Source organism: Hydractinia symbiolongicarpus, chromosome 11 (genome assembly GCF_029227915.1).
Source record: "Hydractinia symbiolongicarpus strain clone_291-10 chromosome 11, HSymV2.1, whole genome shotgun sequence".
In the NCBI taxonomy this organism is placed as follows: domain Eukaryota; kingdom Metazoa; phylum Cnidaria; class Hydrozoa; order Anthoathecata; family Hydractiniidae; genus Hydractinia; species Hydractinia symbiolongicarpus.
In genome coordinates this window covers 24,819,505-24,847,165 of record NC_079885.1, presented here as the reverse complement: position 1 = coordinate 24,847,165, position 27,661 = coordinate 24,819,505, and the positions used below count along the sequence as shown (strand labels likewise).

Genomic DNA, 27,661 nt, shown 5'->3' with positions numbered 1-27,661 from the left:
TCGAATTTAATTGGTCGCGATTTTCGTCATGACGAAAAGTTAAACTTGTTTCTACTTTTCGTCTCAAAAAAATCGTCGCGAATATTGTCCAGTGGAGATTCTTAAGTAACTTAAGTAACTGTAGCACAAACGCTCATAGGGAATTAAAGTTAGCGTGAATGAATAAAATAGATTTTTTGCCGTTATTGAATGCACAGCTGTTTTATCTATAACAGGTTTAAAGTTTCTTTCAGTCAAGTTACATTCGAGGGGAACGAGGTATATGTTGTGACGTTTAGACTTTCAATGTTGTAAACAATGATGTGGAGATGCTTTTGCTGTACGCAATTCTTGGTTTCGACTTAGTCAATATTAAGTCAATATTTAAAGGGAACTTTTCCCTTGTAATGACCTAGTAAACGAAAAAAAGAATAATATTATTTTTTTCATCATTAATAGTTAGTTGTAATAATGCATAATTTTGTATCGTCAAAAAAAACTTTTTTATTTTGTACTTGATGCATATAACAATTTGTTAGCCAATCCTTTGATTGAATTAAACTTTGAGACATATCTTGAACCATTAGGTAAAAAAGATATTTTAATTGGATTTTCTAGAAACAAATCAAAGAAGATTCCATAGTAAGTAAATCACTACAGAGCTAATTGTGCGAATGCGTGCGACTCTCAAGGCTGTTTCTATAGCAATAAGTCCAAAAGAGGATTATATTTTCATAAAATATACACATCAAACGGGAGAAAAAATTCTGAGTATGTGATTAATGATAATCTATCAATTATAACCATTTGATGTGATGTGATTTTGCTAAAACACAACAACATTCAAAAGAGGAACGTCTTGATAGGATTGAAACCTAACAATTTTTGTCACCGCGAAACCCTTCGAACTTTCAGAAAAGGGAGGATGTAAGAAAGTCTCATTTGGTAGCATTCAACATACAATGAAAGTGGAAAAAATACAACAATCATTTTTTACTCAAGCGAATTTGGGTAAAACAGAGATTCCAGGAAAAGAGCGATTTTTAGATATTGACGGAAAGAAACGTATAGTGTCTGCATTAATGAGCAAATATGAAAGAAACAATTTCGATTCCAAGATAGGTTATAAAAATATTATGAAACAAGACGGAAATGTTTCAAATTCAAAAGTAAAGGAGAGCTCTCCATCAGATGCGAAGCAACTAAATACCAGTCTCCCGACAACAGATAATAATCAGGTGTCTGAAATCACTGATCGTAAAGAAGAAAACAATAAAGTTTATGCGCAACAATGGGGTCAATTTCCATCAACCTGCAGTCGAAGATTGGGTAGGCAACGCGCGTTTTCATTTGACAGCTGTCAAGATAACCATGATGACAAACAATGTTACGATAACAGCTGCATGAAAGATGCATGTGACATCAAGAATAAAAAACCACAACTCCAACGTGCTGCTAGCTTCAACAGAATTAAACCAATATCATTAAAATCGTTGAAAGAAATTCCTGTCAAGTTGCAACAAGTCAGTCCTGTATGTAGCAAAACATTCAGTTTTTTCAATACAACATTTGAAAAAAGAATTGACAATGTTGATGCTTGCGATACTGAAGTAACCACTGCAGACAAATTTCCCCAGCAAATACATCTATCTACAGAGACCTCGGGTTTACCAGCAACTAGTAGCAACAGAAAAGAGTGCGTGAATGAGTGCCTAAGTTTTCAAAACAAAGAAAAAAATAATATATCTCGATATCAAGTACTCAACGAAATTAAATTAGACAAACATGATAAGAATGAGCGCGAAATGCAACGCGTTGCCATGCCAACCTCACAGCTTCAAAAGACTTCACTTAACTTAAATAATTACACAGATGAAATAAACAACAAGAATTCTGATAAGCCTTTGTATGAAATTAACTACGCCATGCAACGGGATTTAACCTCAAGTAGAAAAGAAAAAGAATCAATTGGTTTTGATCAGATCATCTCAGAGAAGGATATACTGGTAAATGTTGATGAAAAGTCTCGACAAAATGGCGCATTCGATGAAAAGGATAGTTATGACAAGTTTGTGAAAGATATTAAAATAGAAATTTCTGGAGAAGATTTGTCGGTAATGTTAGGTATATCGTCGGCAAAAGAGTGCCGGCGTCGTCGTGTGCCGGCAGAGTTTCATCATAAACAGACCTTTCATGAAACAATAGAGAATAACATATTATATATGGGTGGGATGTCAAGCAGACGCCGAAAAAGTTGTAACGATGCAGACACGTCAACAAATCAATCATGCAGAGCGATGAAAAAATCAAGTTCTGCAAGTAGCCTTGGAAGAATAGCCGAAGAAGAAGGAATTGACACAAAGGAGAAGTGTTCCTCTTCGTTTTCATCTTCATCTTTGGTGGCTTTGATAAGAAAATGGAATAACAGAGGTAATTTTATATTTACTATCATTTATACATCTTCTTTTAATCAGGATGCTTTTTTTGATCTCCAAGATTTTATGCAGAGTGGTTTTCTACGGGCGGTTGACAAATTCATTTGCAGGGCAGAAAAAATTAAGACAAAAATTGGACTTCTAGATTCGAAAATTTCGTGCAATAATAAGGAATAATATACCTATTTGGTCGAGCACTGCCAAGAATTGGCAAGGCGTTTTCCTAGAACTGAAACCAAAACTGCAGCCAGAATGCAACGAAGAATTTAGAATCTAAGTTCTCTATTAAAATTGCGCAAAAGGTAACCTAACCCAGCTTGATGGAATGATGAAAAGTGAGCAAAATTGTCTTCTAATAAACCATTTCCGTCAAACTTATAATTTTTGTGTTGTAGCTGATAGCTTAATGAAAAGCAAAACTTTAACTAGTTAGTAACTTAGTATCGTTTGGAGTTAAAGGTTATTGTTAATAATAACACATGTATGATTATAACATAAATTTTAACATAGAGAAACTCGTCTTTAAATTAGAACCATGCCACACGAGAAAACATTATTGACACATAATAGGTGTCTTATTATGTAAACACGCAATATATTTTTATAAGCATGTTTTTACCACATTTTTAACCAATATTTTTAATTAGTGATATTATAACATTAATTAACAACTAAGTTTGTTTGAAATATCGAAATCATTACTTCTGTTGCAGAATGATATTTAACCATCAATTCAAGTAGATAATTTTCCCATTTGATGGAATATTTAAAAGGTATGCTATATTGAATTAATATATAACTTATAATCAGAATTGTTTGTATAAGTTCTATGACCTACAAGAACAAGATATTTAAAGATGCAGAAGGCATATATTTTATTTATGATCGCCTCACACAGCAATATACACCTAATGTAGCAATTGTAAGAGTGTTTGTGAATAGATATCTTCGTCGCATTACTTAAAAAACCCGAGTATTTACAGTTTTGTAGGTCCCTGATGGATTGTAAAAGATGGATACATTTTCTTGTATACTTCTTCTAATATATGGTTATTGCGTTAGTACCTGAATCATTGTGTGAACAATCTTAGAAATAAATTAGTGGACAAGTCTTAAATTTTGGTCCCCATTCCTTCTCTAAGTTAGCGTTGGAGTCAAAACAGTGGTTGGGCTTTAAATGAAATAAAAATAAAAATATTCATATGTCTTTCATTAAGATTGTAGTCAACAAATACACTTTAAATACTTTAAAAGTCTTTTGTTTATTTTAGTAAAGACAGTGAAAATTAAAAGCATGCATGTAGAAAGCAACTGTTCTCTCAACCAACTTAACCATCTTTAGTACAATTTTTTCTCTACTATATTTCTTAGGTTAAACTAACGATTGTTTGAATTGTTGATTGGTTATAATAAAAAAATAAACAAAACATGTGTGCATATTTACTGCACTCATTTAACAACATCTGCAAAGAAAAGTATTTTATTTTTTAGAACAAATTTAAATAGCATAAAAGAACAATTAAACCTTTGAAAAGTAAATTGTCACGTATTCAGAGGGAAAGGGGGAAAGCAGTGACGCTTAAGAGTCTTGAAGTGTATTGTTTTCACTTTGCAAAGCGAAAGTATAACTCAACTAAAAACAATTTACAAAAGGAACTGGTGTATGAAAATGTTGACATTATTCAACTTTGATGCACGAAAATCCTTGGATTTGTTAGCTACTCTAATTTATTATTTATTACTTCAAAAGGTTAGAATAAGATCCACTAGGAAGCAATTAAAAATGTGTATTTGTTATCCTAATTAAAAATATAGATATATAGAATAATAATCAAATTTTTAAATAGTGCAATCAGGTTGACATTTGGAAGGAGGTAAAATTAACCATAACTATTGATTTTGTAAAAATTGAAAAAAGTTGAACAAGTTATGTATCTATATTATAATGCCCGTATACGTCTGTCCGTCCGTCCGTCTGTCTTTCACGCAAAATGGTAGCTTAGCTGCGACGGGCGAACCCGTGGATTTTTCCACGGGCTAACGACTAGTTTTTAAAGGATACATGACACATAATTTATATACATTTATATATGCATCCGTTAATAATTTTTTTTGAAACTGTTCGTGTTGCTTCATGTTAGCTTTAATTTTCTTTATTTTATCTTCTATTGTGTTCCGCTTTCATTTTTCGCTGCGTCACTGTCACATGACGTCATTATTAAGTTTTTCATACATACCTGTTATCGGTTTACGAAAGTGGTGTGTAAAATACACGACACTTAATCAAATTGTACCATCAGTAACAATATGCACATTTAGAAAGCGAGATATGGTCAAAAATAAGGCGAGGTCAGCAAATTTCTTCAAGATTTTTCTAAAAGAAATTTATAAAAGGTAACGATCGAACGAGTTACTGGATAAGCCTGAAAAAAATACTTTGAAAACATTTATATTACTGGACCTACCAACACCTTAGTCTGGGAAGTATTTAGCTACCTTATTTTGACGTCATAATCACCTAAATTGTATATCACACAAAAATCAGCTCTAATTAATTACAAGTAGTTGATAAATCCGGAATTCGTTAAATCGTTTCCATTCGAATGCAAGGTGAAATAACAAGAATGTCCAATTTGTAAATACATAAATACATAAAGATTAATTATACTCCATGACAAAGAAGTCTAAAAAAAGATCTGACAAAATTGTTTAATACCCTGTTTGAAATTACTTTACCCAAAGTATTTAGTTGCATCTTCCTGAACACTTAGTCACGGAAACACTTTTTTGAAACACTGGAAATTTCTAAACTCGAGTCCAATTTCAATTTAAAGTCCAATTTCTGACCACCGCTACCTTAACGTTGGTGACCTTGAGCAATGCAAATTTGTCTAAGGGTCACCATTTTAATATCTTAAATTCAAATGATCGCGATTAATGACTAATAAATGTCACGTCTGTATTTCTATCTTGCTGTGGCGACAATTTGCGTTCTTCAGAGTCTAATGGTTAAGTTATTTTTTGAGTTGAAAAAAAAAGCACTATGGTCATTGAACTTCATAAAAAGTTTTCCATAATCAAACCTTTTTGTTTCCCTAAAAAATTCCAATTTTTAACTTGTCTTTTCGTTCTTATTACCTTTGTATAAACATAGAATTTGTTATTGTTTGCTCTATTGTTGTTTTTTGTTTTTGCTTAGCAGGGACAAAACTCCATTGGTTTTAAAATCTAGATAAAAAGTCGTGGACACTAGATGAAGCTAGGTTTTCTTAAGTTTGTTATTATAGGTAAAGTGATGTATATATCAGAGAATATCACTTCGATTATATAGATAGTAATGGTTGTTTTCTTTCTCTTCTTACTCTTTTCTTTTATAACTCTAATAGCTTATTTCTGCATAGACATTTTCTACAGACATGCATAATCCTACATCGGTTGGACCGCACGATTTTTTAGTGAAATACGGAGCGAGATTAATTGCCACAAAAAACACCAACATTTTATAGAGCACATGTTAGCATGTAATACAGAGTGAGTTTTAAGAAAAAAATACGGTTTTGATTGTCCCGAAATGGTCCTAAAAATTAAAGTTCCTCAGGTCTTGGACAGTGGAAAGGAAATATAAGTTAAATAAATAATCGAGACAAAACTTACCATATTTTGACAGAGTATTTAGAAAGACAAGGTCTAAAAACAAATCAGTCATTCTTTTACGATACAAAGACTACACAATGAAATTTAATTTTCATTTGACTAAAATAGGTTTTCGAAAACAAGGCATATATTTAGTAGAGAAACATTGAAGCAAAATGCGAGCAGATTGAAAAAGAAAACAATATCATTTTGACAGTAACGCAAAGATAAACTGCCGAGTAATATCAAATGATAACTCTGGATATCATTACAATCATCTATTTAAAATTACAGAATTATTAGTCTTAAATATAAACGATTGTGGTCCATAATTAATTGTTGAAATAAAAAAAAAATCATATCAAATTGTACTTCCGGTTTGACACGAGCATTATCATATCCTTATATGGTATTACATATGCAGCACGTAGATTGGGTTAGAGATTAGTCATAAACGTCACGCTATGCGATGTTTTATATACTTTGTCCTATCTATACCATGATCAATGTTCTATTATGATATATGCAATGTCACATGATGTGTTCTATATGCGGTGTCTTTAATAAGTACTGTACCCTTTATCCTATATTTCCAAAAAAAAATAATAATTGTTAAGGATGTTCGGCGTTCTATGAAAAAGTTTAAATTCTTCCTCGTCTGTCTGATTCTTCCTTATGTACTTCCCTAGGTGGATGTAGAAACACAATTTTAATGGCTATTCAATTATTGTATTAGATATTAGGGAAGTTTGCTGCAGGAAGAGAAGCATAGTAGAAAGTAATATTTTAAATTTTTTTATCATCGTGAAGGTCTTCGTTTTAATGAAGGCAATTACACTGTCTGACTAGATGTCGTCTTTGTTCTAGGTAACATACGTTACTTCGAATCCTCGTTTTTAGGTAGCTAAAGAGGGGAAGCAGATCAGTTAAAATAAATACATAAATATATAAATCACAAAATAATGGCGCTTTCTGTTTTACCACATTTAAAAGGTGATGGACAAAAGAAACAACTTTTGTTGACGCTGGATAATTTTTAAGTGTTTTTCCGATTCGACGCCTGTCTTTTCTTGCTTTACCTCGGCAACTACAGCAACCTTTACCAGGGTCATATTTATACAGCACAATCATTCATGTGTCCTGCACGATTTAGTTTAATATTTTCAATTGACTGGATGCTGGAGATTGTGTTGCAGTAAAAACATTATGCATACAATTGCTGAAACTCTTGATTTTAAGAAGAGTTTAGAAGGTGCTTCCAAGAGCATCTCTTACAACGATTTAAAAATTGAAATTGATTTGACAAATCCCATGACCAGAAAAAAATGTATTATATATCTAAAATAGTCACCATAACTGCAACTCTTTGTATCATGCACAAAATGCATGCACAAAATAAGCACAGCTGAGAAGCCATATTTACTTTGACATCAATTATAAGTTACAATTTTATTTATCTATAATTTGAGAGGATAACAAAGTATAATATAGGGTTAAATGAGATTCTGTGTTTTTTTAAACCAACTGTTAAAAGGAGATAATAATTAAAAAAGTAATATGTATAATAAAATAGAAAAAGAAATAAAGATAAAGTATTTGGCATGTTAAAAACTAATTATTAACAATATTTGCTGACAAGTTGTGGTAACGTCAGGATGTTCATAACGGATGTGTAATAATATTAATTAAGTCTATACAAAGCTCTTTACTATTAGCCACATTACACTTAAGTTACCATGTTGTCTAGTTTTAATGAGTTGTATTAATTAGCTAACGGAAAACATTAAAAATTTAAAAGGATACATTATCGAAGTAAGCAGTAAGACCATGCTATTTCTGTGCTGATTGTGTGGCAAGGTTATGAATGTGTAGATGAGAAAAGAGCTTTAAGTTTTTATTAAAATAAAAAGCTGGAAAAATGAAACGTGTTAAAAGTAGCTTGCAGAATATATTTCAAAAGTGCAGAGAAGAAGAAAAAAAATCAATCCTTAATGAATTTGTTCGAACATCACGTTTTTATGGTAGGAATAAATTTTTTTTTTTGATCGGTTTTAATGATTCTAATTAAGTGGTTACCTTGGACTCATCACGATAAAATGAAAAGCTACCTCACTTGTGGTTTTTTTCTATTTTTTACTTGTTTATTTTTGTTTTTTGTTTTTACTTCTCACCAAAAAATCACGAGAAATCCATGACATTTAGACCCAAAATTGCGTAAATAATTCTAAATTTATAATATGTCTAGTTTCACCGAAAACAAAAAGCAGTATTCAGAATACTGAGGTGGCTGGTTTGTTTTTTGCACTTGGAGTTTCTAGTATCATTTTTTTATATTTAAAAAAATCCTATTAATAGATAGAAAAGGTCGTACAAAAATGCTATATGCATAAAACGAAACAGATGTTTTTTAATTTTTTAAAAAAAATTCATAAAGCTGTTTACTTAGACGTTACTGTTCAAGTTACTCACATGGCGGCTTTAGATGGTAGATATCAAGTCGCATTGAGAGATATCGACTTTAAGTTTTAGATATAGAGCACCGCTGTTTAAGGCGATGTTGCTAGCAGTTACAAATGATCTAAATCATTGTATTTGTATCTTTCATTTACATAAAAATAATTGATGTGTGTTTTTATACTTTAAAAGATTCTTTGGTTAGGCGATAAACTCTGATTATTGAAAAGGACTCACTTTTCTTGTCCGGATGTTAATCGGTAGCATATTTTTTGTTTGTTGTTGTTGTGGTTGTTCCTGTTTGGTATTTGTTGCTTCGGTTTGTTTACCTTTCCCGATCAATTATTTCATGATAAGGAGCCTATTAATATAAAATTTGTGGGCAGAAGAATTAAATTTGTCTGTTAGAGATAAGCATTTCATCATTGGTAATTTAAGGGTTTTTTTATTTCAGTTTGCTTATCCTTGTTTGTTTTTTTTAGGCATTTTTTCTTAGAAATTAGCTATCAAGAATTTTCGTTTTTTAATGAAAACTTTTTTTATTATTTCAGATTTAACAAGAAATAAATTTAAATTCCATTTTCTTAATCTAATATTATTCCATTTGCTGTTCATCACAACTGACATCAGATTTTATATTTAGCAAATTCGATGCAGTTTTGACAAATTCGATGCAGTTTTGACACGTTGGGACTTTTATCTTCCTTTCTTTTGTTTACTTTAATTACATAGTTATTCACAATTTTCAAAAGTGTCAACATCATATCTCATTAACTATTTTGTCAACTAATTTTTTGATGTGTTGATTTTATAACGAATTTATATTAACTTTTTTTACTATTAAGCAAGCAGAAGATTTCAGCAACAATAAATTTTGTTTGAATTTGTACGATTGTATATACGTACTTAGCAAAAACAGGCCCAATGAAGAGGCAAATAATATATTTTTTGCACCAGTTTCACAAGGTTTATCTTTTGAATATTAATTATTTCTTTCTTCTTATCAAACTATCCGATTCAGCACATTCAAATGCCAAAAAAATTCTACCTGAAGAAAATGAATTCTGTATTTTAGGATTCAAAGTTATTTTCAATCAATTAGTTTAATTAAACATTCTCCTTGTTCCTGTACCATAAAAGATTTCAGACACGTAGAAATTATTATTATCACCAATAAATCAGGTATCTGTTATCATTCAACAACATTTTGCATCCTGTATAAACAGTTTAAGTTGACCTCTTTTAAACCTTTTCTTTGTACGCATAACTAATGTGTAGGCAGCATGGCAATCAACAACAGTTATTTAGCCGCTTGAAATTAAAGGCGAATGTTAAATTCCGTTTTTTATCACGTCGGTACAAGACGCACGCACAAAGGTCGAAATCAATTGGTCGAAATCATGATTTCGACCAATTGATTTGCTTAAATCGCCGCCGTTTTATTTCTACTTCCACTTTGTGCCTCTTGAACGCACGATTTGCGCAGCGCTAAGTACGTCGTGCTCGATCGAAAAAGGCGTTCGCCTTGACGTTTACCCTTCTGCCACTAGTCATTGCCGATATTTTTTGCAAATTTACTTGTTCTTTTTTATTTACATCATGTTTTACCAACAGCACCAAGGTAGTTAAGCCTCGATAGTCAATGCCATAAACGATGGTTTTGGTTTGAGATGAAGCCAAAAATTTATTCTTAAATCATAGTGGCAAATACTGATAGAGAAGGCTTATGTCATTGCCCTGTTGTTGTTTGTGATTGCTAAGCAAGCAGCATTTTTAAACCTATTCCACAGATCTGCATTCAGTAAGAAAACAATGTTGGCTCATGGTAGCAAATTTTAAAGTCCTTTCCCACAAGTAGTAATTTATGCTATTTTTAGGATGTACATAATTTGAAATTGTCAAAGTTCACTTGTCAATGTTTGCGTTATTTGATCAAATTTAAAGTGCCTGTGCTAGCTGTTGCTGACGTTACCATGACACTAGTCCGTTAAAACGAAATTGCGTAATTCCGGCATGTTAAAAAGTGCGACCGTTTGCGCCTAATCTTTTGTCACAATTTGTAGATTTTAATCTTTAATCCCTGCATGATATGTCTGCTATGTTATTGCTTTGAGTGAAAATTTTCTCAAAAACTCCATCACCCGAACAATTTACTAAAATAGATATTTGATGTAAATATATCACTTCAATTAAAAGTTATTTAAAACACGGGACTTGAAAGGAACTCCAAAATATCCTTGCACAGTAATTTTTGTAATTAGAATATAGTTTTATATTTTTAGGTTCTGGTATAATTAATTTGGTTAATTTCCCCAACCTCTTGTTTTCAGATCGTTACATCACTGATTTCTTGATGTTGATTCAATGAGGTTGATTTTATTTAAATTCAATGATAATAATTTTAGATTTTATAATAACAATTATGAGATACAATGAACTAATTATGTAAATACTTTTATACTTATATTTTCCTTACATAACCTCTGTGTCTGTTTAAAAGCATTTATACAGAATTCAATAGAAAGAAATTTTAAAAGGGAACTGCAAATGACTGAAAAATAGGAACAAAATAAGAAGTTAAGAAATTGTAATGATATTTTATTATATATTCTTAGTTATTAGTTACTTTTAAAATAAATTCTCTTATTCTAAATTAAATTATGTGATTTTCAAAACTGTTATAGGAACCTAATATCGTAATATGAAAATATAACTCATGTTTTCGACCGCATTTACACACGTGCAACCGGCAAACCAGATCCCACATAGATACTAATATTAATTCGTTATACAGCAGTCCTGTTAAGATTCTTCTCACCGGATTTGACCTGTGAAATGAATAAAACGTTGTTACACATGTTTGATTTTCTTTTCTATGAAGCAGACTGTATTGCTGTTAGGTTTACATATTTATGTTCAGACACGATAGTTTGTTCAGTGAATTTAACTACAAGGTCACGCCCACTAATTCCTACCCTCTACCTCCCTCACATTACCTTATCTTTCCACTTAAATTATTCACTGTCGATTAAACTGGCTATCAATCCAAAGTTTAAGAGCTAAATATGATTCTTATAAAGATAGCATTGTATGTAAGGTATATAGGTTTTGACATTTTTGTGTCTGCAGAAATAAAAAAGCTCTTTGTGTTTCTCGCAGCGGGCGGGGATTGGAATAAAAAGTCACGACCAGTTGCAACGCCTAAAAGTAATAAGATAAGATTACGTTGCTTAGATACATGAAATAAAATACTTTGTTAAGAATGCAATATTATGTTTGTATTTCATATTCTGCTTTGAAAGTTTCTTATACCATTGGTTCCCAGACCGCTGTCACGTTAATACCCAAAATTTGATGGTAAAAAATAAACAATTATATGTATTATTGTGGATTTCTTTAATTCCGCTTCTTAAATTGCTTCTTTTAACTTCCTAGAATCGCTACTAGGGTAAAAATCTCCTTAATTAACGCAAAATATTCGTCTTCAGGTTAATTCGATTAAAAATACTTTTTACAGATCAGAGATTGAGTTTCATCCAATAAGAAATAAAGATTTATAGCTAAGCAGATATGCATGAATCTTTTCATTTTGTTGTTATTCAATGCGTATTTTTTGTATCGCACATTACTCCAAAGGAAGCGATCATTTCAAAAAGTAATTCTAGAAACCTGATATTATGAAAGTTGTTAAAAACAACTCTTTCTTTTATTACAAAATTTTCTTACAAAATATTATTGAAGTCATCTTTAGTATTGTTTGTAAAGGAAAGTCATTCCTGATATTGAGAGGATCGATGCATGTTGTATGGTTCGATCATGCAAAAATATTCGTTGAAACACCAAGGTAGGTCTGCACCCATAGTTTTTTAACACTAGAGAACACTAATGAAGTTTGGAAAACACCTTTTTTAAGAAATTGCACAAAAAGAGGCGTGTCACATCGTTTGCAAGTTATACAATCGTTTTAAAATATGCGGTTAATTACGTAGAAATAGCTTTATTTGTTTACCTGCTAATTATTTTTTCGTTTACCACACACCAATATCTAAAAGTTTGAGGAGCATCAACTTTTTGAAACATTTTCAATTTTAAGGTTATTGCATTTAAACGCTGCATCGAAATCGAAAGCACATTTAGCTGTTATTTCTTTACAATCGTAATAGCTATAGGGAAAATGAAAATAAAGGGTATTTGTCATTAAAATCGTCTTAACTTCTTCTTTAACACAATAGCCTCTTTCAAGTTCATTATAACATTTAAAAAAATTAAACATAATTATTTCAAAGCAGCGAATGAGCAACAAAAAAACATGTCCACCATATATGAAATTGTGACATTTTATAAATGTGGAAAGTTGATTGTTTTTTTTTTTCGTGTCAAGTGGAGTGCTGAATCGATGCAATGCAATGCCAAAAATATTGAGTGCTTGTTTCGAGTAACTCTTCGCGGTTTTAGGATTTCACTTGAAAAATAACAACACGTGTCTATGAAGCGTGCTATAAAATTCCGCTTGATTGATAACTTTAAGCACGTGTACATTTAATTTAAGTGAATTTTACATAAAACCATCTATGATTTGCAAATTTAAGTTAGCAGTTATTTTTTATCTTTGTAGTTGCTGTTAGTTGTAGTTAGGGAGATTATCACTGAAATTCTTAGAGTTGCATCATAAAAACAGTTATGTTGAAGCTTGTCACAAGAAAAAACAAAGTAAAGTCAGCATTCATACTTAACCAGCATTCATACTTAACCAGCATTCATACTAATATTTTATATGAACGCATAAGAAACCAGGCGAAGAAAAATATAATAAAGTTTAAGAATACTGCTAAGTGAAAGTCCCCAAGATATTAACGGCACTAATCAATATCGCAGTGTGTATTTGTGCACATTGCGATATTTGATTAGTTAATTTAACTTATAAGTTTATACAAATCATGTTACGCCCATGTTCTAAAATAGAAATTGTTGACATTTTAACTAATTGTAAAAAATAACTGAACAACTATTCAAAAAAATCAGAATAATAACATTTAAAAATTTGTGTTGAAGCTCATAAACAAGCGCAAATTGAGTCTCAGTAAGTAAGCAACGGCAAGTTTTAACATCCTTAGGAATTCCATCTTAATGGCTGGATAAAGTGTTCCTGCGACGGTAGCTAGCTTATAGTATCCGATAGATATACGTATAGTATTGCTCTAATTTGCTTGCCTGCTAAGGTTGTAGAAGTAGGGAAAACTCTTCCAGTTTTGAAATATTTTGTAATGTCTTTAAAGAGGTGTAGAGTAACTTTAAGTTTTTGATTTACTTTTGATTAATTCCAATTACTTCTAATTAAGTATGAATTTTGCAATCCTTTTATATCGTGTTTCAGAATTTGTGCCCACCATCTTGTTCAATTGAAGGGAATGCGAGAAATTTCCGTTGCTGACATAAGCAAGAATCTTCAACTCGGTGGACCAAAGAAAGCGATATCTTTAAATAGATGCACCCTACTTTTTGTCTAATAAGCATTAAAAAATAGAAGTTTTATTCAGATAAATCATAGGACTTCTTCAACATTCAACATTCACATCCTAAACAATAATTTGAATTTCTACACCTTTTTAGCGGGCTCTTTCAAACTTTTTGCAATTAAATCGAAATAAATTATTGAATTTCAAATTATTAGGCAAATCTGGGATAATGTTGCTAAAGAATAATTTTGAAGTAAACATTGTAATTGGTTGGAATATAGTCCAAAAGGATATTACTTTGTCTATGATCCAGTGACGTAATATTAAGAACGCTTATTAAAAATTACAGTTAATTTATTTGCGTGAACTCTTCACACGTTTATCTATTTATTTCACCACGCAATGAGACTGCATTAATACACACCCTTGAAATTATACCGTGTCTTCTAATTAACATCCGCTTAATCATTGAAATACGTTAAATGATGATGCTACAAAAAATGAAGTGTACTTTTACTTGTGTGTATGTGTTCCTCTATTACTGGAGATTGAATATTCTTTTATCCCATGCATAGTGACATTCCTCGCTAACAGCTACTCTTCTATACTATTTATTATTGACTAATATGTGGTGTGTTACTGGCTACACAATTTGGATTCCAGTAAAAAAAGCACACACATTCGTATTTGCCTTATCAGTTCATTATAAGATCGGTTGATTTATACCGAACATATTCATTTAAAATTTGTTAAAATTAGTTTTTAAAAGTTTGTAGTCACATTTTCTGTAGAGAAAACAAAAACCCGTTTTTCGTTCACCACGTCAATAAATGCAGATGCGAATTTCGGGTGACGTTACCAGAACCTAGAAACTGCTCATTAAAAAACCAGCTTAACACGAAATAAAGCCCTCTTTTTTGCCAGCGATCAACACTTTCAGTGTTTTTTAAGCTTTAAAATAATTAACTCTTGGTTCCTTCTTATCGTATTTCTATTGTGTTTTACAACTTCAGATTAATGACTAAAATTGAATAGGTTTAAAAATAGTACCGATGGATATTTTAGTCACAAAATTAAAACTCCCATTTCAAAAATGTCAATAGCCATTTTATAGAAGGATAACATGTCCTTTGGTACACCTCACAAGACTAATCTAAAAATAACTTCGTAACTAAGCAACGGTACCAATTAATTGATTCGTTACTCAAGCAACAACCTAGCAACTGGATTAAGTCAACTCCTCGTTAATCACAGGCTTCTAATCTTATTAAGGGATATTTCTGTCATAAATATGCTTAAATTTGTAAAGTTGCAAAGAAAATATCCATGATGCAGAAGTTACTAGTGACATCAGAAGTCGGATATTTTGCAGCATAAAAGAGTTATATTTTGCAGAGCAGATGTTAGATATTTTGCAGAACAGACGCAATTTCACACTTATTATTCGTTGATACATTCATTAATTTTAATTAGCAACTTTTAGAGAAAATTCAAACTATACGTTATGTCATTTTTAATGACTATATTCGAAGAATTATTTATAAGTAAGTATTTTTTCAATGTTTTTGTACAATGTATTTTTCTAATCAAAGCTATGTTAAAAAGATGTTGTACTTTAGAAATATGATTTTTATTATGAGGAGAAAATTGAAAATGGTCGCAAATTTATATATAAGCAACCACGTAATTCTTTCTAGAGTCATAAGCAGTGAGATCTCACATTAATTTACAGACCTACCCAATTAAATTAAAAAAAGGCTTTGTGAGAGCATTCTTGTATGTTTTAGACGGTATGCGAATTTCGACTTTAGGATAAAAGACCCCGATAAGTCGATTGTTGAGGAGATAGTAGCTTTTTTCGACACCTAGAACCCAAAGAGGTTTTTAATGTCTCGATTATGCAGTTTTTTCAAGTATTATCATATGTGTTAGATTATTGTCATGGCAACACATTGATAAAGAACTAGCAAAGAAAATGAACTTGCAAAATAGAAATTGCAAGCAGAGGAAATGTTTTTAATGCGGGTGGCAGTAACGTCTAAACTAATTTTCGCTTCTAAGGAATTAAACTTTTTGGAATACCTACTCAGTTCAATGTCAAAATATTTATTGTGTGGTTTTTATGTGATATAATTTTGTCGTTATCGCAAGAGAGGGAAGTAAATTTGCAGACTTTTCAAAGTTGAGACACTTGGAGATGCTTTATAAAAAATCTCTTTCTATTTGAACACAATTTAATTTGCAAACCTAAAAGCAAAAATTACCCTGACTTACATTGCTTATTCTCGGGAATTTTTGTTCGTTGTATTTTGTTACAAGAACATTTGTATAAAGTCTTTTATAATGGCTGTTTAAAGTTCCGCTAACATTTCTATACTGCTATGGTAAACTTTTTTAAAAACCATGAAATTTGACTTAAACTTTAATTGTTCTATCTTTTACATGTTCAGCCAGAAATTTCTGTTGTTTTTTTTATTTATTTTACAGTATATTACAACTTCACTAAAATTAATTCTTAGTGACAGTTTAGTAGAATCTCAACGATCGATTCTGCAAAAAATTCCTGTTAATAAATATGTTTCTCCCTTGGGGAAAAAACTATTGCACCGCCGTCTTCTGAGGTTTAGGTTCTTATAAAATATGTTCTGCATGTTTTGAAAAGAAGTTAAACTGGGTTACCCAACAGTGCCAAACATGAACCATCTAGGTCTTGTCTTCAGCCACCACGCTGTTTGTTTGTTGACTAAAAAGGGTCGTCCTATAAGGGTTTCATTTGCGACACTCACTATCGAGTGCATAAACAAATCACTGGAAAAATTTAGTTGCACAAAAACTGATATTTTGATTCTAATATTTTAGTATTACCAGAGTATTCTTACTTGTTTTGTCTTCTTAATGTTTGGATAAGCGACATAAAAACCACATTTTTCAGTTACATGTAGTCATCTCATGAGAAGTACTTATTCCGCATCTAATCACACCTACTAAAGTGGATTAAATAATATTTTATTTTTAACTTTGTCAGATGATATTCATTGTAAAATTAAATGAATTAGAACTATTTTTCTAACCCAAATTAAAATTTTCGTAGCTTGCCAATAAGGAGTCTATCCATAGCTGTGCTTTTAACAAATTCATGGCCTATCCAATATTTCATGTTGATTGACGTCACATTTGATATTTGAGCGGAAACAATTTATTCAGTTGACTGTTTTGCTTAGCACTGGTTCGTGAAAACGGACAGAATTTTAGCTGAGATTTTTCTCTTTTGTATACATAACGGTGGAAAGTTAAACAAATATGAAATGTAAATAAACTAACCTTGAAAGAAAATATGAATCAACTGCAAATAGAAATGACAGTTAGCTTTGCAAGAAATCTTACGATAGAATATAGTTTTTCTCCATCGTGATCGTTTTCATTATTTTGTTTATTTCACGTGTAAGCAAACATGGCTTCTGGCAAGTCAACAAATTTACCGATAACAGTTACGAGATAATGGTCTTTTATGTAAATAGTTTTTGCACTGGTTGAGATAAATCCTATCAAAACTAAAATATTAAAAATATGCGGTTAAACTTTACATTTTAGGCTTTGACCTGCGTTAATAAAAAAACTGCACAAAGGTGTAGCTACCTACCTAACTTCGATCAACATATTTAAACTTCTTCAAGAGGGACACCAATTTTCTTTTGATCACAGTTTGCACGCGTGAATTTTATTTCTTACTTCACAGTTAAGAAATAGGAAACCTACTAATTTTAAAGGAAATACGAAAACAGATTTCCTTATAACGGATAAGCAGTACACGTTGAGACGAACAAGAAGAGCACCAAATTTCCACGTGTCCACGTGTATGTCAAAAACCTCCCAGGAAGAAATAGCCAGAACTGTAATTTCGTATCCATTTAATCCTTCGCGAATAATCTCTTATAATCAAAAGTTTGTGGCTAGAAGAAACATTTAGAGCCCGCTTAACATCAATAAAATCTTCTTCCTGATAACTATATTATATAGAAAAGTAGCAGGCATGTAGTCCTTCCTTAAATTGCAGATATTTTATCAAACACTTTTTTCCGTCGTGACAAAATTGATGAGTCACAGAAGCTCATTATAATAACCTCAATGTCGTCCTAACCACGTGTTTATCCTACTCTGCAATTTACAAGTGCACTAGTCAATTTCCTGATATAATATTTTATACATACAAGAAATTATAAATGCATCAATGTGTTTAATTCAAAACAAATTCAAGTAAAGACATGACGGTTAAAGGTATCAAGTTTTTTTGTAGTTGTAAACACTTATAATTTTGTTTTTGTTTTTGTGAATGTCAAGTTCTAAATTAATTTATATAACAGCGTTGCTTAGTTGGCTAAAATTAGCCCTGACTACAAAAAATTTCAAAAGTATTTAAGACTAGTTCTAAGGCCGTTTAGATTTAAAATCGCTACAAGTTAGCGATACTATTAAGGTGTAATTTAGTGACATTGTAATAGTGCTTATTCGAACTAAATTTATGAGAGTTAAGATAAGATTATTAAGATAAGAGAGATAAGATTTTGGACTTGGAAAAAGTTTGTATTTGTTCTCGCTGTAGATATTTTATTATTAAGTTATGTTCTTTTGTTCTACGTGACAGACAAGTTGTGAATGACGCTACCTCTATCAATGCACAAAAAATCTTGCTAATCCTCTTACTTCTAAAATTAATTAAACAGTGCATTTCAAAACTTCACAACTAAATTATAATGGCCTAAAGCAATTTTATTAACAAAATAAAATTCTATATTGACGTCAAAGGGGTTTCTATGTTTTTTCTTGTGTTTGTGTTTGATACAGTACCGCAGATGCGATAAGGGCTGGTACTATAATAACGGTTTCCTGCTAAACTTTTTGCAACGTGAGAACGTATTTTATTATCTTCATTTAATGTTTACATTTGCCGGCTTAGTAGGTTTAGTTTATCCTGAAATTTAAGATGCACTGATCACGAAAGCAAATCTTGTGACAAAAAATATCAACAGTTATGGAATGTCCCAAGCTTAAAATATTTGCCTAAAACTTACTGTTAAAGTTCCCTTTAAAAATGAACAAAATCTTAACTTCAAAAAATTTCAACGTGGATTCTGATGCAATGGAGAAGATTGTTGTTGGGTAGTTAAAAGATTTTGTTTTCCGTTTTCATGAATAACTTTGAGATTGAATTATTCCGGTTCAATTTTGTTTACAATCCTGTCCGTTTACGTGTGAAAAGTTTCTGTCGCCTCGTGAGGAAAGCAGCAATTTATTTCGACTGCAAAAGCTTTTTGACGATGGCAGCTCTATCTTTCTATCCTTTTTCTTTTTCTCTTTGTTTTATTTATTTATTTATTTATCTATTTTATCTTATATATATATTAAATTCTTAAAAGTTTTAAGAAGTACTAAAAGATATCTGCATACTTACTGCATGTTTTTTCCTGTTCGTAATTTTGTGTTGTCTCGGTTGCCATTGACAGCTCTCGGATATAAGTGTCATTCAAATTAGACACGGAACAAACAAATGCACCAATTTTTCACCCCAAATTCACCATTTTATGGTACATTTTATTCACAGTAAGGCTCAAGATTGTTAGCCCTATTTTACCCGTTTTCCAAAATTACGTGAGTTTCGTGAGTTTCATAGTACAGTATCCAATCCGGGTTTATTTCATGCTGCATTGAACGCCATTCATAGTTGAGCTATGTCATGCAGAAAAAAAGTTTAACCTTAAAAAATACAAAAATTTTTAAGTTCTAAAGTAATCACCAATTTACTGTTGTCATCATGTGACCTTCATGAAAACAAATATTTTAATGTTGTGAAAATGCTTTAATTTGATATATATGTGATGGGTTTAACTTATAATAAATATTATTTGGATTCAAACCTGATTTTCTTGATTTAAGTTTAGAACATTTTTGCGTACAATTTTGTATCAATGTTAAGTGGAATAAACAAAATGGTAGTTCAGCAGTCATTACTATGAATTAAATTTTACTACTAAGGAGACGGAACTAGCTTGTATAGCTAATTATGAAAATTGAGCTTTCCAAAATCTCATTACATTTATTTAATTGCATCCTGGAAATTAACCCTATTAAATGAATCAATTTTTCTTCTTATTAATCCTTCTTTTCATTAAACTTATACTTTATGCCAATCAAAAAATAAAAACAAAAGCACTACTATTTTTTGTATTTCAATGTTTATGCTGATAAGAGATTTCAACAGGAGATAAGAAACAAGATTAAAAAGAACAGCGACAAAGTTTATCTCAAACGCAATCTAATTAACCACCAGCAATTCTATTCTTATTCTGTTTATACAAATCAACCTTTTTGTCATTTTCGAAATTGCTGTACAGTGTCAGTTAATTAACACTCCAGTGATTTCTTGCTACACACTTTCACTTTGGAGTATGTATAGGGTAGGTTACCAGCCTATAAAATTCCCTTTCTATGTCTTCTTTAAGAATTTCTACTGTTTAAGAATTTGAATCTGAACCTATTATATGAAGACGTCTATCTCTGAACAGTAACAAGTAAACTTTTAAAGGTTCACAATTTTTGTATATAATGCCGCCTCTATTATACACAAACATTGTGAGCCATATTACTAGTCGTACGTGATCTTTGGATTTCTAATAATATTTTGCACTCATCTCTTTTTTTCTCCTATTGTATCTTAGCAAGTAAGCAAGTAGTCAAATGTTTTTAAATCTATAATGTAGAAATTGCAAAGCATATAGTTGGCTTGTTATATCTAAGCATCGACTAATCGAAGTAAGTTGAAATCCGCTTGAATGGCAAAAGAAAAATATAAAAAATCAAGTTAAGATATGATGCAAAAGATAAATCACGGAATGTAATGCTTAAACTATGATGTGGTTCCATCAATGGACAATGAATAGACAATCATAGATTACTGAATACTTTTGTAACGTTGTTAAGTTTCGTATATACGGCCAAGATTGTCTAGTCATGTTAAAACTTGGGTTAGGTGAGAATTTTGTGGTCTCCTTACAGCCAAATATTTTTGACAAGAATGCAAAATCATTTATGAGTCAGGAGAGTTGAGTTAGTTGCCAGTGGAAAACCTCATTTTGATCCCACTCATTTAATTAAAAAAAATATATTATCTAAAGTGAAGTAGCTATTATAGAAGATTACCTAACCACGCGTTTACCTGGTGACTAAAAAAATTACTGTGTGTCCTCTTTGCTATAGCGTTACGTCAAACGAATATGTTGTCATTCTACAATATCGCACTCGTCGTCATTAGGTTGATTTCCATAATGGTAGCAAAGATGTACAAAGTTTTTACAAAGATGAAATCATATTTTTTACACTGCATGAGATAACGTTTTACGGATCAGAAGTAGATAGCTATTTTTGTGAGTGGATTTGTTTGTTTGTTAAACAACAACTTCTCTAAGAACACTTGAATAAAACTATACGTGAGGTAGCTTCTCTTCTATCAACACAACTAAGCTTCCTGCACATAGTCAGTGAATAAGATATCTTATAATAACTGTTTATGATTGATTACTGCACATCCGGAAGGGATATGCATTTTGTTGTTCCGATGTCTCAGCTTTTAAAAAAAACAAATGACTTTAAAGAGAAGTCGTTACAGTTGTAATGGCAGTTCAGAATGTATGAACGCACAAAATGTCGCTTCAATTTTTTTTCTTTCACTACAAGTGCCTGTCCATATATGGAACAGGGGAATGACGTATGCAAATTTTTATATATAATCAGAGCATAACGGAGACAGGGTAATTATTTCGTGATACCAGAGACACGAAGTAAGAGAGCGATTTTAAAAGTGACAGCGATACATGCATTAGAAATTTCGTGAATATAGTCATGAGAAATTTAGTGTTTTGGTGCGCACCTGTGCGAGTTCCAAGCGGGAAACGAAGGCGAGGTAAATATAATGGAAGTCCTATGTATTACTATATGTGGAGGAGTATTGTGTCAAAAAAACATACTGGGTTTTGTTATTTTTTTGATAATAAACTTTACAAAGTTGATATATCATAGCAGAGTTAATATATCATAGCAGAATTGTATTTTCATGTGTTTTTAGTCTTATTTTTTTTATTTTTTTTTTATTTTTAGACCAAGATCAACGACCAACATTTCCACCGCAATGTAAAAACAAAATAATGGTCAACGAAGGTGAGATACCGTATGGTAACACCTCAAGTCTCGCGTCATCGCCTTTCTCTCAAGGAGACAGCAGCCTCGAGGCGATACACATATCTGAACAGGACCTTGGTTCTGATGCTGACAGTTTACCATCATGCGGCGACAGCTATACTGCAAGTGAGAGTCCACCAAACAGTCCAGAGCTTTCGTTTCAAGTCAAATCAGTATCTGAATGTAATCGACGTGTCTCCGCCCCAGAGGTAATAAACAGAAAAGCTTTAGTTGGCGTAATACGTGAAGATGAATATAATTTACGGCGTAGAAATAGCTCCGTGGAGGAGGCTGCTAACAAAGTGAGGTTTCAGCTAGAGGAATCGTTCAAAAAAGAAGAGTATCGATATAAGAAACAATTTGAAGATGAGCATAACGGTGAAAATAAATACGATGATGTTGAACAATACAAAACAACAGAAAAATCCTCGCCTTTACATCAACGAAAGGTATCCTGTCCGCCGAATCTGAATACACATGAAGAGAGAAGAAGAAAGATCTCTGTATTTAGTGACGCGTCTGAAAAGTCGCACGAAGGAGACATGGTTCAAGATCTTAATGATAGAAAATTAAGTTTACATGATCAAAGTGCAGCGAGTAATCGAAAAATGAGTTACCAAGAGTTAAAAAAAAATTCATATAACAATAAAAAATCAAATCAGGATCGCAAACTCAGCTTACAAGATAATAAAACGCAGACCAGAAAAACGAGTCTGCAAGAGAAAACGAGTTTACAAGTGAATCAAATGAATTTACGAAAAGCAAGCTTGCAAGAAAGAAAACTCAGCCAACAAATGCAAGATCGAAAATATTCCACTGAAAGAAAATTAAGTTCTCATGATAGAAAATTGAGCACTGGAGATAGAAAAAACAGTTCCACTGAACGAAAAATCAGCCTTACAGAAACCTTTCGTGCTGTTGTTGGAACGAGGAAAAAATCCGAACAACGTAAAAATAGCGTTCCCGAAAATCCGAATATTTCCCCGGACGAGAATAATAATACCGACAAAAAGTCAACTTGGGGAATTATAAAAAACAAAATAAAAAAAGATAGAAAGGGTTCCACGGAATTTGGAGGCAGTCCCAATCACAGCCCTCGAACGAGTTTTATTCTCTCAAGAAATAACAGTACCAGTTCAATTGAAAGTGGATCGATAAAAAAACGAAGTGACTCTTTAACGAGAAAAGAAATGTTTCAAAGGCGAACTCGCTCGATCGATTATGATAGAAGATCATCGTACATCGGCCCTGATTCAGAGGATGCTATTCAAGAGGTCGACAAAATGTAAGTATTTTCTATAAAAAATTTTCTATAGGTTATATGTAGAGGAAACTTATGAGTTATTTAAAAAAAATCATGAGAATAGCTTAAATTTACTAGTTTAAGGAAGTACGAATGTGCCCGCGTTTAATCGCTAAAAACCGTTATTGTCAAGGATGTTTTAAAACGATAAGATATATTTTTATTACTTCTTAAGCGACGTATCATAAATTTTTCTACTACAAAAAGATCAAGTTAAAAGCGGCTACATCCTGATATCAAGTTATTGTTTTTGTTAGTTTAGCACTTAATGCATCCTTGAAACGCCAAAATAAACTTTAAGTTCCGACAGCAGGAGGTGATTAAAGGAAACTTGTTATAAAATAATTTTGTGGGTACGGGTTAAACTATAAAGATTTCCTTGCTAACGGAAAGTTTTATCGACGAAGTTTATATAACACACAGTTTCGCTTTTTTGTTTTTAAACTCGCTTATCTGTAAAATCTAAATAGAGAATCGGCTCATTCACTTCAAAGCTCAAGATTTAGCCAGCTTATTTGATATTTGACTCTATTTAGATAATTGGGATTTAAATTTGTATATTCTCACCTTGCATGAGTTATCTAACCGAACGTAGGTTGATAAATTTTGCGGTTGTCAATATCGATTACGACGCGCAGTCATCTTACCACAAAATTTAAGTTTGTTGTATCACACATTAAAATAGTTCCCTTATTTTATTCATAATTTCCCCAGCAATTAGTAATGGCATTAAAGTGTGTCATTTTAGAAATGTGAAAATTTGGATAAAAATATCAGATGATGTAAGATACACTAAAATACAACAACGTTACCAGGGCTTTTTGCCTTTTCCAAAATAAAATATAGCTTCGAAAATTATTTTTTTACAGGGCTGTTATGTCGATACTTCTCTGCATCTTACTTATAAGAGAATATTATAATTTAAGAATCATTTTCTTATGTTTCTTTATTGACTTTAGAGTACCAAAGCGTTCTTTTGACATATGGTCTGATGGCAAAGTGGATATTGATTTAGATCATACCAGAACTCTTCCATTAATACACGTAGCAGCAGGAGAAGGAAATATTGAACTCTTAAAGACATTGATTGATGTGGGTGTTGATATAAACGAATTAGACCATGCAGGCTGGCCAGCTCTGCATTATGCGATATGTGCAGGACACTTTGAATGTGCACAACTTCTGATGACAAAAGGATCATCTCTACAAGGTTACTCGAATCGAGTCATGAACTCATACTGCTCAATTGTGCGGGAATCAATTCGAAAATCCGATGTTTGTTGACGCATGATAAAATTTGCTATACCCCACACTTTCCATGAAAGTACATCTTTAAAGGCTGACTATAATCTATTGCTCGAGACAACTTAACTTTGTTCAGTGTGTATGGGCGGAAGAGAAACTTTTTCACAAATTTGTACCGCAATATATGATTTTTTTACAAGTTGTAATTTTAAGTAAATTATTTTTTATAGTATAATAAGAATGTTTAAAAATGATATTACAGTTTTTGTTCAAATATTTCATTTTATAACTTGCTTTCTGTGAATTTTTGTGAAGCACGTATAGAAACCAGGGAAGTTTGAATAATTCAGTTAATATTTGACGTCAAATATCGAATTGAAATATATACGAATGTAAATATTGATAAAGCTTAAAAATTCTCTTGACAAACATAAGAATTCGCTGTATTTTGTACTATACCGAGCCAGGACCCCAGGACCTGTTGTCTCTTTTTGTATATTGGACAGATCAATAAGCGCAGCGCATATAAGAGACAAAAAGCCTTGGGAACGAGGTTGCGCCTGGACATCAAACGGTAACATGTGTGAACGGTTGTGAAGGATTCTTAGTGGTTTAAGTCAAATTTGAAATCTGGATTTCATTTAGTTCGTTATTTACAATGGAAATATCCGTTCGAAAAACGATTTTTTTCGTCAAGCCCATCTGGTTTTTGTAGAGAAAAGGGATTATTTATGACCTTACGCCCAGTCACAGCGGTGCATAACGTGATGCGAGAACTTAAACTCAATCTCAGACCCTTCAACATAGCAGTATATATACACGACTGAGGAACTATTCTAGAAAGTATTTGACTAAAAAAAGAAGAAAATTTTGTTTCATAACTTTCTATATTATAATACTCGTATATGTCTGTTTGTCATGTAAAATGTGGTACAAAAAATCTGGTACAAAAAAGGACGAGTGAACCTGTGGATTTTTCCACGGGCCACTGACTAGTTTAACTCTAATGCACATTTATATGTTTCTTCAACTAAAATAACCCGTGGGATGTTTTTTTTTAATTAAAAAAAGACAGGAAGTCAAAGTTAGCTTATCACTCCATGAATTCAATGCGGAGTTATAGAAGAGATAAGGTTAAGAAAGACAACTTATTAAATAATAAGAAAATTTAAACCGTTTGAACAAGCTGTGTATAAACTGTGGTTTTTTATCTTGTAGACAACATTTATAGTATTAAAACCAATCATTTTCAAGAGTTTACTACGAGTAGTATAAACTCGCTTGTTCATGACATGATAATATTTATACTATTTAACGACAATGACTGAACAGATGCAGCGGAATTTCTCTATCTCGACTACTCTCTATCTCGAACTAAAGTCTCGGTATATTATCACTTTCAGTGGAGATAAAGAAAGGAAAATACCTTAGGTGGACCACAAAGGGACCGAGACTTTAGTTGGAGATAGAGAGAAGTTGGAGATAGAGAGTAGTCGAGATATAGAGATTCCACTGTATTTTCAATGATATGAAAGGATATTTGGAGTTTAGGGTAGGGCCCGGAGTGATGTACTCAAATGCAAATCGCAATGAAATCTTGTCTTGTTTACGTGGACTGTTTTTATAAGTGTTGTGGGGGTTGCAACATGAATATTTGAAAATGAATTAAAATGTCATTTTATTATTTCGCACGAAATTATGCTAACCCATCAAAATTTTAACAAAGACATAAATAAGAAATTTCATTTCGCTGCCATCACAAAACTTCATGTAAACGGTATCTTCATTAAAACACGTTGTTGTCTTTAATTCTTGGGAGTTCCATAGTTTAAAAATTGATAATAACGTCAAATAACTTCCTTAATGAAACTTAAACTTCATCTCGAGGACGTTTTCATTAGTAATGAAAACCGCATTATGGGTTTCAAATCATGACTAATAACCATGCAATAATTATTTTTTAAATACTACATGTTGCAATGATATTTCTACAAATAAATCAGGAAATAAGTTTTCTGGTTAATACGTTTCTGATGAATCTTACTTGCAATACCGAATACCATTATCTTTTTAATACTCGTTTAAGTGATATTTATAAACAACGCAAATCAATCTTCAGTATATAAAACATAAGTAGGAGGGGGTTGTTTGTTTGATACAAAGAAAGGAAGTAAACTTATTAGTATAAAACCACAGAGTCAGGATTTTAATCCCCTTAGAATACAGTTTTCAGATGAGAAAAGAAAGCGCAATACTATGAATATCTAAAGCCCATTACACAAAAGTTAAGTCCAAAGTTCTTACCTAAAATTAGCACAACCTAACACTTTACTTGTTTATATTAAACTAGCCAGAAAAAACTTTTTTTTACCATCAGGAAATCGGAATAGTTAAGGCGGGAAAATTACACTTTTGGTCTCAAACGATTTTCCTGGGGTCAGAATACTGACCGCGCTTTTGGATTGGTTAATTCCATTATTCTTTACTATTCTATTTTCTTCTGATTTTCTGCAAAATCGGAAAATCCTTTTTGTTTGAGCGCGAATGGCCTCACTTACCCGAACATTAATTTACAAATATAATTAATTGTTGTATTATTTAACAGGGTAAGATGTGACAGGACCAATTTTGTGCACATTGGTTTTTTCATTCGGGCTTTGCTATGAGGTGAATTTAAATTTTATGGATTTGCTCTGACATTTGTTTGTGTCTAAACAACTGAAGCTAAATTTTTATATGCTCGGCAAAAAAGCTTAGTTAACTAGGCTATTGTTAAACACAAAGTTTGTAAAACGTTGCACTGCATACAGCGTGGTGGTTACACGAGCGATATTTCAGACGCATGCGAAAAATTGCGTTGCATGCGCCTGAGAATTATTGCTTGGGTCCTCCAGGCTTTAGTTTCATAATTTATAGCCGTTCCAAGG

At 31.8% G+C, this 27,661-nt stretch overlaps 1 protein-coding gene across 1 annotated transcript; it reads left to right on the top strand.

Moving 5' to 3' along the window:
* The first annotated feature begins 584 nt into the window (after positions 1-584).
* Positions 585-25,651, top strand: LOC130614167 (uncharacterized). Its single transcript, XM_057435578.1, has 3 exons — positions 585-2,409; positions 22,106-23,471; positions 24,449-25,651. The coding sequence occupies exons 1-3, from the start codon at positions 942-944 to the stop codon at positions 24,771-24,773; spliced, it is 3,159 nt and encodes a 1,052-aa protein (XP_057291561.1). The 5' UTR covers positions 585-941; the 3' UTR covers positions 24,774-25,651.
* The last annotated feature ends 2,010 nt before the right edge of the window (positions 25,652-27,661 follow it).

What these genes read in the sequence shown, in the direction of transcription:
- LOC130614167 (XM_057435578.1), top strand. Translation starts at nt 942, where the DNA reads ATGAAAGTGGAAAAAATACAACAATCATTTTTTACTCAAGCGAATTTG. An exon ending in AAGAAAATGGAATAACAGAG is followed by an intron (nt 2,410 to 22,105) that starts GTAATTTTATAT and finishes TTTTATTTTTAG; the next exon opens with ACCAAGATCAACGACCAACA. An exon ending in ATTCAAGAGGTCGACAAAAT is followed by an intron (nt 23,472 to 24,448) that starts GTAAGTATTTTC and finishes TATTGACTTTAG; the next exon opens with AGTACCAAAGCGTTCTTTTG.